The 13,296-nt window shown below is 30.1% G+C and overlaps 1 protein-coding gene across 1 annotated transcript; it reads right to left on the bottom strand.

Moving 5' to 3' along the window:
• Positions 1 to 6,148: 6,148 nt before the first annotated feature.
• Positions 6,149 to 12,276, bottom strand: LOC119604398 (alpha-2-macroglobulin-like). Its single transcript, XM_037956962.1, is given in 10 exon segments — positions 6,149 to 6,849; positions 6,915 to 7,433; positions 7,506 to 8,419; positions 8,422 to 8,573; positions 8,705 to 8,882; positions 9,576 to 9,843; positions 10,169 to 10,375; positions 10,377 to 10,434; positions 10,506 to 11,822; positions 11,980 to 12,276. Coding segments are annotated over 10 exon segments (4,248 nt in total). The 5' UTR covers positions 12,045 to 12,276; the 3' UTR covers positions 6,149 to 6,279.
• Between the last annotated feature and the right edge of the window lie 1,020 nt (positions 12,277 to 13,296).

Below are 13,296 nucleotides of genomic sequence, written 5' to 3'. Positions count from 1 at the left end.
GTCCTTTAATTTCATCTTTTTCATGTTTTAGTATTAAGTATGACAGCACATACATATTTAAATCTTATATTTACCTATTTTCTATTTGTTTGCTTATCCTTATAATTGAAAGGTCCTATTATGCTTAAATTTTCAAAAATTTATAACTATTTTTTACCTAAATTTTTTCGACAGATCATTTCGTTCTGTTTCGTTTATGATCATGTAGGTAAAAATATACAGGTAATGATAATTTCGATTCATTCACTAATAAGAAATATCAATGACTGAATTACAGGTTATAGTAATATAGTCCTAAATGTTAATAGGTAGACAATTCGTAATTTTTTACTTTGGAATACCTGTATCGGAAATGACAAGAATTGGTATATAAGTAAACTTCTCAGATTTTAAGTACCATACTTAATAAATCTACAATGAAGATTACATTAAAGTACGAAGAGTTGTGTTCCGTTTTATTTAGTATATCTTCAAAAGGGCCAGAAAGAATTGAAGACATTTCAAATTATATAAAAACTACATATAGTAGAAAAGTAGACAAAACAGGCATATCAAAAATTGAAAACTTTTTAAAACTTTTTGATGTAAAAAGTAAGTCTGTGGATGGAAATCAAAAGAAATTTCGATTAAAATTTTGTAGTTGGATGGAAACTACTACGGAAATCTCAACTTACAACACATCAACAGGAGCGCCTTGCAAGTCATACGAAGACTTATGTTCAAGGTAAAAAAAGAGGGTCACACAAAAACTTTTTTCAATCTCAAATGAGGAAATTGCTGATACATTTAACGAAATGCTGAAAAAGGAAAACCAACATATGGATGTCGTACATATTGCAACTATTCTTCCTAATGCATCACCAAAACGACTTAAGCGAATTGTGGAAAGTATACCAACTCCAACATCATAATCAAATTTTACTGAAGAGGAAGCAATAGCGCTTATGTTGGAACTGGGTCTCAGTCGAAATAAGTACCAAATATTAAGGAAAGCTCTGCATGAAAAAGGACACAATATATTACCATCATACAAGGCGATCCAGGAAAAAAAAAAACAAACTATCCTACAAAATCAACAAAAAATAATGAAGAATTGAAAGAACTGAGAGCTACGGAAAAAAGCAGAATCCAAGAAGAATTTAAAGTTCAGATGGGATTAAACGTCGACAAACCACTTTCAAGTTGCGGTAGTACAAATGACGGTAATACGTCGAGAAGGTTTTTTCGTGATTTTGAAATTACTTCAAAAATAACTGGAATCGACAAGGAGTTGCTTCGAAGAGTTAAAACTATTTTAATGGCACTGAATAGTAAACATAAAATTAATGAAAATCGATTTGGGGAATACACATCTGAAATTTCTAATTTACTTGTATCTCTGTATCCATGGAGGGAACTAACACCAACAGTACACAAAGTATTGTGTCATGGTCAAATAATAATTGAATCGAATATTCTTCCACTTGGAGAGTTAACAGAAGAAGCCCAGGAAGCGAGGAATCGAGATTTTAAGCATGTTCAACTATTCAGCTCAAGAAAATGCTCCAGGCAATCACAGAATGAAGATACTTTTAATAGTTTACTTCTATCTTCTGATCCTGTTCTTTAAACTATGCGAAAAAGATGGATTTGTTATGAAACTCTATCATCTCAAAACAAGGGAGATTTAAAGGACTTATATTACCTTCTGGATATGTATACCGATATGACAGATTATTTTATAGAAAATAAGTAGTGTTAGGAATTAACTATATAAGTAGGTTGTAAGAATTAATTGTATTATGTTTAAGATAAACAGTTCAAATAAAAATAGCTATTATACTAACTGATGATATTGTATTAAATTGTGTTTTATATTTCGGTGGGCGGGAAAGGTAATTTGTGTGGGGTGATTTAGGTGTTGTTGTGCGTGGCTCATAATAAAATTATAATTTTTTTATTGTATATACTCAGAAAAAACTAAAAATATGTTTCAATTATGAAAATAATTGTATCAAGCAAGTTTTGCACCTATCACCAAAATGATGATATCAATTATCAAATTTGTAAAAAAATTTAAAAAATACTTTTTTTTTCAAATAACGAATTAATCAGAACAATTAATATCAATAATTGAGAAAAAATTTAAATTTGATTAATTCATTAATTGTATAAATTAAATATTTAATAAAAATAAATTCTAATTTTTATTAATTTATTAATCAAATGAATTAGTTTGTTTGGTAGAAAATGTATTAAAAACCAATTAAGTTGATGATTAAAACAATCAAATTATTAACTGATTACTCACAATGTTAAAGGAATGCTTGACCTTCAACAATGCGTTGAGCATTTACAAAAAATATCACTTTATTATCAAATTTGAACATATAAAGTATTTTATAAATTGTCAGGAAACTTGAATATTATATGCCTAAAATCGTATTGACTATTTAGGAATTATAAACATTGTTAGCATAAGAAATCAAAATAAAATATTTAAAAAAAAACTAAAATAGAAAAGTTGGCCAGAAAATTGTTTTCAATCAATTAAAAAACTAATTGAATCAATTAAAAATTTAATCAAATTTGTAAACTTAGGTTTTAAACAACGAGATAATTAAGACAAATAAAAAATTGCTTAAATTAAAACTAAAGAAAGAGAAAAACATGTTAATTGAAAATAAACTACTGATAATTTTTTCTGTGTACAATTTTATAGTCTTTAATAAAATAATTAACTAAATAATTTTTAAAAATTGTCCAAATATTTTATTCAACACCAAATGTATGTTCTGTCATACTTAATACTAAAATATGAAAAAGATGAAATTAAAGGACACAGGTTTAAATGAACATATTTTTGAATGTAATTGAGATATTGGCTTGAAATTTTTTGTAAAGGGTCGAGAATTTCCATATCTAACTAAAAAATGATATTAAGGGATAAATATGGACTAAATTGTTGTAGCTATCTGCGATCCTATTAAAATTTTGATATAAATCATAGTTTTAGAAATTAAACAAATATGTAATATATGACAAAATCTTTATTTATGAACAAAACTCAATGAAATTTTCAACGCTTGTTAAATTTGTCATTTCAAATAAGAATATGTAAAAAAAAAAATTGAAAAGGTCAAAGGGCATCCCGCAATTCCCAAAAATAGGAATGAAAATCCCAAAAATGGGATTTTTTACTTTTTTGCCCATAGGGTCCACATTTCTTTCAGGGCTGGGAAAATACTTTTGGAGTAAATAGAAAACATATTGAGGTTTCCAAAACTGCTTTCAGTTTTCTGATCCCAGCTTTGGGATTTTAGAACATGTCGCCCAAAGTTGAAGTTTTGATAAAAAATAGGTCATATTCGGAAGGACGCAGTGGCAACATTTTCAAAAAATAGGACAAGTTTTTTACGCCAAAGCGTTCTGCGTAAAGATACCTTTTAGAAAACTATAAAATTGTTATATGTTCTTAATAAAAATTTTATTTTATTAATAAAAGAGTTAAGACACATTTTTGGCAAAAAAAAACGCCAAAAATCTAAAATTTTTTGAATTTTTAAATTAAAAAACGTATATTTTTGGATCTGTAAACAATATTGATCTGAAATTTTTTGTATATTATTGGAAATTTTGTTGTCTAACTAACAAGAAAAAATTGAGTCCATTTGGTCCAAAATTACGCCCGGTATTCAAAAAAAGGCGGACCAAGGTATGGTAAATTTTGTATCACTAAATTTTTAAATGCCTATAACTCGGATATTATAAGAGATAAGTAGTATGTCCAAGCATGTTTTTTCAAGATCTCGTCGAGCGCTTTCACAAAATATAAAAATCTTTGTATTTGGGTGAAAAACAAAAAAATGGCACGAGTTTAAAAATTTTACATGTCGTACCCCTACACACAGTGAAAATTTCAAGAAGATCGGTTCAGTAGTTTAGCCTCCTATAAGGTACAAACAAACAAATAAACAAACATACATTTATTTTTATATATATAGATATTGTTCTACACAAATTGATAATGCAACTAGTTAAATACGGTTAAAGGGATTTTCGGCGCAGTATGGGAGATATGACCAAATATAGACCAATCGTAAAAAAATCTTTAAGCTAAATTTCTGTACATATAAGATATATTTCAGTCAAATTTTGTATCTATATCGTAATTTAGTAATAAGTAATGTGTGTTTAAGTGATTTTTTGAAGGGAACCTTGTATGGGACCGACCGCACACATGTTATGAACCGATCGTAAAAAAATCTTGAAATAGAATTTTTGTACATAAAACTAATATTTGTGCCAAATTTTGTATCAATAGCTTTATTTGTATGGGAGCTATGACTAATTATGTATATAAAGACAAAATTTCAAAATTCTGTATCTATATCATTATTTGGTAATTTAAGTGATTTTCTGGAGGGGACCTAGTATGAAAGCTATGACCAAATATGGACCGATCGTAAAACAATTTTATAGTGTATTTTATGTATATAATAGCAATATTTTTGCTAAATGTTTGACATCCATATCATTATTTGATAATGAGTTATGTGCGTTTAAGTGATTTTCGGGAAGGAAACTTGTATGGGAGCTATGACCAAGGATGGACCGATCATGAAAAAATTTTAAAATAACATTTACATATGTCTACAAAAATAGTATTTATGCCAAATATTTTATGGGTATCACTATTTGGTAATGAGTTTTGTGCCTTTAAATGTATTTCTTGTACCTTGTATAGCAGCTATGATCAATTATGGACCGATAGGAAAATAATTTCACAGTGCATATAAGCAATACTTGTACCAAACTTTATAAAGAATTTAGTAATGAGTTATGTGCGTTTAAGTGATTTTCGGGAAGATACCTTGTATAGGAGATATGAACAGTTATGGACCGATAGTAAAAGAATTTTATAGTAATATTTCTGTACATATAAGCAATACTTGTACCAAACTTTATACGGATAGCTTAATTTAGTAATAAGTTATGCGCGTTTAAGTGATTTTCGGGAGGGGACCTTGTATGGGAGCTATGACCAATTATGGACCGATCAGAAAAAACTTTCACAGTAATATTTCTATGCATATGGGCAATACTTTTACCAAATTGTATATGGATATCTTAATTTAGTAATGAGTTATGCGCGTTTAAGTGATTTTCGGGAGGGGACCTTGTATGGGAGCTATGACCAATTGTGGACCGATCCAGAAAATTTTTTCTCTGAATGAATTCTATTGATATAAGATTTTAATTTGTAAAATTTTGTGACGATATCGATATTGTGACGGAAGTTATTATATAGCTTTTGTATATAATAAAAAAGCTTTTGTGATGAAATTCGAACTGAATATGTTTTGTGTACATACAAATCATTCTACCAAATTTCCTTTCGGATCGGTCCATTATTAGTCGTAGCTCCTATATTAGCCCCACTTCTGAAAATTACTTAAACGCACATATTTCATTGTCAAATAAAGCTATCATGATAAAATTCGACACAAATATGTTTTGTGTACATACATATGAATCACTCTACGAAATTTTTCTGGAGATTCCCATAATTGGTCATAGCTCCTATATAAGGTCCACTTCCGAAAATCACTTAAACGCATATATTTTATTAATTAATAAATCAGTTGGAGTAATATTCGACTTAAATTTTATTTTTTTTTTTGCATATGAATCATTATACGAAATTTTTTCTTGATCGGTCCATAATTGGTCACAACTCCCATATAAGGATCATTTACGAAAATTACTTAAACGCACATTGATAATCAAAGTCATAGGGATAAAATTCGACATAAATGTGTATTTTGTATATATAAATCGTTATACGCAATTTTACTTCTGAAAATCACTTAATACTAATACCACTTAATTCATTATTAAATGATTATATCCAGATAAAATTCGACATGAGTATGTTTGTGTATAGATAAATCATTATATTAAAATGTTTGCAATTGGCCTATTAATATAAAAATTCATGAACCTAATCAAAATTAGTTCCACATATGCATAAATGTTAGTACCCTCAATACGGAAACAAAAATTTTGTCAAGTTATCTAAAAATTATATAGTTAAATGGGCTTTAATAAAAAGTAGCTTGCTGGTGGAGGGTATTTAAGATTCGGTATCGCCGAATATAGCACTCTAACTTGTTTTTTCTAATTCAACCGTTTTTATTAATCTTTGTGAATTATTTATATTCATACATATTAGTATTTTATATATATTACTTAAGTTAATAAATTGTTAATATTTATTTCTTTAATATTTTTTAGTATTTATGCCTTTTTATTGGCTTCTTTATTTTCACAGCCTTTGCCACATTCACCCTCTTTACAAATATCACACAACGATGACTTGACTTCATAGTAAACAGTGGCACGTTGATCCGAATTATAGTAATCATACATGGTGATGGCGGCTGACTTTTGCTTGGCAACGGCATGAGTCTTCTCGGCATTAACATTGAAGCATACCTCTTCACCAGCCGTTAGATAATCGAAATATATAATAATAGCTGTATCGGAATTCTTGGTTTCAACACGTTGTACTTGTTTGGCTTGACGTATGGCATCGAACTTATCGGTATCGGCGGTAAAACCAGATGGTAGATATATTTCCATAATGGCCATATTAGATTGTTTTAAATCACTATTGGCGCCGGGAACAAACTCAGAGCAAACATCCATTTTTAATAGACTGGGATAATCGGTTGGTTGAATTGTGTGCTTAATACTGAAACTAGGTTTGTCATCTTTGTTGGCTAAATTATAACGATAAGATAATTGTACCAGTGATGAGCCTTCACCATTGGCTTCCAATGTTATTTGACGGGAGGATTTGGGAAGCTATAGAAGAACAAGAAAAGTTTATAAGTTATATAGCAAGTTACAATTAATCTTATTACACTTACCACATGAGTTTGCAAAATCAAGGAATTCTCCTTATCTACCGAAAAACTACCCTTAGTGGTTTCTTTTCCCTCTTCATCTTGAGCCTCAAACTTAATCGTCATTTTACCATATCCACCAGCAATATACTTTTCAGCAAATTTGATTAGAGCTTGTAGACCCACAACGGTGTCTTGTGTTGAATCGAAACCACCATTACTATTACGTTTACCTATCAACCATTTAATAATGGGTAAAAGTTTTCCAGCTGGTTCAGTGTATACATAAGCTTCCAATATGTACGCTGTTATTTCAATATCGTTGTTATGATCCTTAGACGATTTTGTCCACCATTTAATACTATTTTCTTCATGAGCTAATTTTTCGAGTTTTTCCATTAGCTTGTCAGCACTAGGATGTTGTACTTTCTTTAAGACCACCATTGCCAGGCCAAGAGCATAGGTATCGCTTTCCTTTTCAATATTATCCACCAAATACTTAATACCTTTCTCGACTTCTGATTTGTATTTGTTAGAATAGTCCTAGAAGAAAAATGGATAAATAATTAAAGTTTTAGATGAAATATGAAAAGTATAAGAAATACTAATACTTACCATGTCTTCCAAAAAGGCCAATAAAGCAAAAGCCGTAAAACCAACATCATTCTGATGAGCCGGATGGAATAAACGTCCAGTCTGTTTAAATTGACCATTCTCCAATTGATTTGATACCACATATTGTAATGCTTCATCAATGACATTCGAATCAATAGTAATATATTTTTTAGCCTGTATAAAGGAACGAGCCACGTAAGCGGTAAGCCAACTATTCGGTTCACTGCTGCCCTCACCGAAAGCACTATAAGCACCATTTTTATGTTTATAGTTCAATTCACGCTGATAACCAACTTCCATATAATTTTTAGCTTTTTCAACCACAGTCGGCATTTCACGTTTAATAGCATCCAAATAGTGTAAAACCAAAATATTGGGCACAAGGTTAACCATATTCTGTTCACCACAACCATAAGGTTTACGGACTAATTTATCAATATTCTTAATAGTGGGACCTAAAATATCACCAACCACAGAAAATTCCAAATATTCAGAATCCAATACAGCTTCTTTGGGTATAGCAGTTTTAAGAGTTTCCTTAAAGGGTTCTTTAGAGGGAGTTATAAAAATGGCTTGATTTTCATATTGAGTAACACCTTCTGGTTCTACCTTAAGTTTTTGATGTATAGCATCACCAGCCAAGGGTGTTACAGCCTTAATTTTTAAAGTAATTTCTTCCACCTTATTGGGACGTATCATAAAAGACATAGTTTTGCCACTATTCGAGGGCACACTTACTCTTTTAACACGTTGTTTGTCCTCTAAAACTAATTCCTCAATTCCATTAGATAATTTAATGAAATCATATTCGTTATCGGTGTTTTCCATGGTAACTTCAGCATCTAAGGTTTTATCCATATAATTGAAGACTACTACGGGTATGGATATAACTTCACTAGGCTTTACGGAATAGTGGTCATAAAGAAGGGCTGGAATACTTTAATATTTGTAGGATTTGCCACCATACCAAACCCAGTTTCATCGTTCAAAGAGAAGCCAGTCACTACCCAAGAAGTAATGGTATCGGGTATGTTTTTGGTGAAAGTAGCCAAGCCATTTTTATCGGTGCTTAAAATAGATGAAATTATGAAAAAAAATATTACATTATTATTACTATTATTATATTTTAATTAAATTGACATAAATTTAAATAAATAATTTAATTGGAGAATGTTAGAAGTGATTTTAAATTTTCGTACTTGTTTAAATTATTGAAAATCCAATTTTCTCCAATTACTTTTTCTTTTGGTTTCATTTTGGAACTGGATGAAACACGATATGCAGTAGGAAGATCAGCTGCTAGAAAATCTGGTAGTACTGATAGAAGGTCAGGATACCCTATTCCATTTATTGGTTTATAATGTATACCGGGATAGTCTGAAAATGGATTTTAATTTGAGTTTTATACTTCCTTATGTTTTTATACCTTACATCACTATAATGGGGGAGGGTATTAAAATATACCGATCGACTCAGAATCTTCTTCTGAGTAGACTAAGACATGTCCGCCTGTCTGTCCGGCTGGCTGGCTAGCTGTCCAAAATGGTTGAAATCACTCCATTATTTCACCTAGACCCCACACAATCTGTCCTTCTGATTTGGGGTTTTTAACTCATAACTACGTCAAATATACTAATATTGGCACAACTAAGTTTTAGATAGGCATAAATGACCATGCCGACTTTTATAATGATCGGCCGTCGTTTGTCACTAGCCCCCATACAAAGCCGCCTTTAAAAAGATCTTAAACGTCCGAATTTACTTTAATAACCATTAATAACACGATGACATTCAGCATAACTAGCCTTTAGATAAAAATACATCCCTCATAATTTTTGAGACCCATTTAGAAAAGATTTCAAAAAATTTTTAACATATTGTACTGAGATCAAAATTTTCAATCGCTGGTAAAGAACATAGGCTCTTTCCAAAACGATATTTATTTTGTTTTTCTCGTGCTAATTACTACGTATAGATTGAGAGGTATTCCTACATGATATTCTTGAAAAGGCAGTTCCTCGGGACACTCCATTAAGTAGTGTTAAAGAAGAAAATTTTTAAAAAACTTACCAGTATAATAACGATAATTGGCATTTGTTTGGGTAATCAAACCCGATGTTCTACCCGGGTAGTTTCCATAACCACCAATATTAGGTGTTAGAGTATCATATAAACTTATATCATCAATAATTTTATTCGAATCAAAATCATTGTCTGATGTTGACATTAGTACACTTTGATCCACACCCAATAGACCTACATATGAATGTGGATCTGTTTTGATATTCAAAGTAACTTTCTCATTTGGTTTAGCTTCTTTCTGAGCAGTGATTTCAATCTTTATAATTTGAATACATATTGTTATTTCTTAAAATTTTGATATTATTCGATATAAACATATCGTCACCCTAATATAAGAAAGACTTGTGTAACACTGGTTTTTCAATAATGTAAGTTTTCCAATCTATTATGTATAATTTCCAAGTATAAACTTTTTTCAAAAAGCTTTTTTTGATTTGTCAAATAATAACTGTTTAATAAACATCTTAAACTGCATTAAAACTTTTCTTTCAACTTAACCATCGGTTTTTAATAAGATTTCATTCACCTTACGAATTATAATTTAAAGTCTTTCTTATATTAAGATGAGGATATGTATGTACCTTATTCTGAAATTCTCTGGGAAAATCAAGTGTCATTTCTTTAAACTTTAAATCGCCATCAAGTACAAAATAGACATATAAATGCGAAACGGGTACCATTGCAAAGGAAGGTTTAATTCTAATTTCACATGAGTTAAAATTTTCTGTTACTTTAACATGTTCCTGTTTAATAATGTTGCCACGGGCTACAACGGAGTAGACATACATAGTATGAAATATTTTTGTTTGATTTTACATCTACGACAACGTCTTTATCAAGTCGAAGCCTAAAAAAACAAGGAAAATGTTATATACAATTTATCCTAAAATATTTATTTCTAAAGAATATATCAATTGCTTTGCTGTTCTCTTGATCAACTTCAAAGACCCCACATCTTCATCGCCAGAGTAGATGTCGTTATTTTTCTTCCTTATTTTTCTACCCATTAAACTGGTTAGAAGCCTTGTTTGATCGACATAAGTCACTTTCACATTGTAGAAGTAATCGGCCGTAGGTATAGTCACATTAAACACAGCTAGACCATATTCATTGGGCTTGCTGGTAAATTCAAAGACTGTTTCAGGATAATATCGACGATTTGTCCCTATCGAAAGCTTTGCCATATGTTTTCCATTCCGAACAGGTGATCCATCAACATTGTTTATAAAGGCCTTTAACTGAAATGTTTCATTGGCAATGTATTCATAAATACTCTGAGGGACTTCAATGTTGTACCTTAAAGGGTGTAAATTTACTGAAACCGTTTTATTTTGTTTATGTCCTGTATATTTTTCCGTCATGACAACCAGTATATCGATTGGTGGTACATAGTAATGGTAATCTAAATGATCCTTAAAATTGGGTAATACTTCATCAAGATCTCTCTTCAGATCGATTTCAATATGACCTTTACCATCTATATCGATGATTTTTTCAGTTTTAGCTTGGACATTTTTTGTATATATTGTAATAGTAGCTTTACCCTTAACCGATTTGCCATTTGTGTACTTGGAACGTATCGTAATTTTCAGGGGGTCATCAATGGCAATATCTTTAACTGTCTCTACATCAAGACTAAATTTTGGCAACATATATTTGGCCACTTCAAATTTCTTTCTAGTTTTGGTATGATTTTTATTAGCATCCAAACTTACCTCAATCAGCCAGTTGCCCAAAACTGGTTGATCAGATAATTGAAATTCTCCGCTATAAACACCTTTGATTAATTTGACATCTTTGATTTGTTTTACAAAATTGCCGGCACCATCTTTAAAATCCAAATTTAGAGGTTCTTCTAATTGGGCAGGTCTTGTATTTTCATCTAATACAATAATACGAAATTGTACTAAATCACCGGGCTTGTAAACCGCTTTGTCCGTTTGTATATAAGTTTTAGGTTCTTTATTTTTAAAATTCAATATAGTGCAATTTTTGAAAATTAATCCTTTAATGCCTTCCGATTCTAAATGATATGTTCCTGTTTGTAATTTAGGTATTTCGAAGTTTACGACTTTTGTATGGGATGGTGCAATATAAATGGTTTTTTCTTCACTATATGATGGTCCTTTTATTCCCACTTTAATTGTTGCTGGTTCAGAATTTTGATGTAGAGTTACAATGACTGAATAGTTATAGTGAGGCTGTATGGTGCCAGGAGCTATAATTGAGTAGAAACTGAAAGAGAAAATTTATATAAATATTGGAATAAAATCTGGTGGGAAAATTTAGTTTGTAGGTCGAGAATTCTGATTTGATGTACTTAAGCTATAGACGGAGAGACTTCGATGAGATTTCTATTATTTTAAGGTATTCAAATTAATAAAGCACTTACCCGCTCGCCTTTACAAATATTAAAATTTTTAAAAATAGTAATGAAAAACTTATTGTTCGTTCCATGATTTAGTTTTATTTAAGATTAATAAAAATATTTAAACAAAGTTTTTTAATATTTTTTTCCGAATTTGTGTAGAATAATAATAATCTACACAAATGAGATTTCTATTAATAAAATTCGATTTTTTATTTATCAGTACATAACTACTTAAGAAAACAATTGCTATAGCTTTTAAGTATTTGCTCGCTTAGTTTCAGATCCAAACTGTACTTGAGCTAAACTACAACTGAGGCTTATTTAATACATGATGAAACTGGCGATTGTTTTTGTTTGATTTCAACATTGAATCTAGTGACTAGTTTTTCTTATTTATAATCTAAAGAGTCATTTTACTCTCTTTATCTCTAACTCATACATACAATTTGCGCCAAATGAGAAATGTTCGGAGAAGACCTAGGTGTAGTAAAAATTAGGCTGGTTTTATGGAATAAAATTTGCCAATTTGCTTTATCTATGGACTAACTAACGTATAGACTAGTCTATATATTAATCAATATTATATATTATTGACTAGTCTATGAATTAAGCCGTAGTTTATTGAGTATTGTATGGACAATTAAACGGACTACTAGTCTGTGTATTATTTTATTTCTTACTAGCTATACCCAGTGTGCTTCGCTACCCTCATCGTAATGAAATAAAATAAATATTATTGTAAATTTTCAGTCAGTCCAATATAAATTTATGTATATCTGCATATCAAAAAGTCCCCTTTTATAGATTTTCATACAGGTTCCTAGGTTCAATTTTTCATAGAGTTTCAATCAATAATAATTGATTCTAAAAAATATCAGTTGGAGAACGAAAATGTAACAAAAACTCTCTTTTTTAGATTTGAATAAGGATGGTGCATGTCAAATTTTCAACCAAAAGTTCCTCTCATACACATTTTTATACACTCAGGAAGCATCGTGTCCAATTTTATGTTTTTAGGTTCAATATTATAGAAAATGCAATAAGTATTATTAAAAAAAAAGTACCAGAAAGTCTCGTTTTATATATTTTCGTTCTAACAGGTCACGTGTTTCATTTTATGTTTATACATATATTCAATCTTTTAGAAATCTCAGAAAGTTACAGTTGAAGTTCGAAGACATAACAAAAGACATCTTCTATTTAATTTCACGTTTCTAAGTTCAATATTATCGAAAATTCAAAAAGTACCAGTTGAAGAACGAAAAAGTACCAGAAAATACTCTATTTTAGATTTTCATTCATATAAGTCCCCGAATGCTTAGTTTTGAGTTTCTATAT

This window comes from Lucilia sericata, unplaced genomic scaffold (assembly GCF_015586225.1).
Source record: "Lucilia sericata isolate MDLA Ls3-8-SP2 unplaced genomic scaffold, ASM1558622v1 Contig000389F_arrow, whole genome shotgun sequence".
NCBI lineage: Eukaryota > Metazoa > Arthropoda > Insecta > Diptera > Calliphoridae > Lucilia > Lucilia sericata.
The sequence above is the reverse complement of the archived record's forward strand: the minus strand, read 5'-3'. Positions and strand labels throughout refer to the sequence as shown.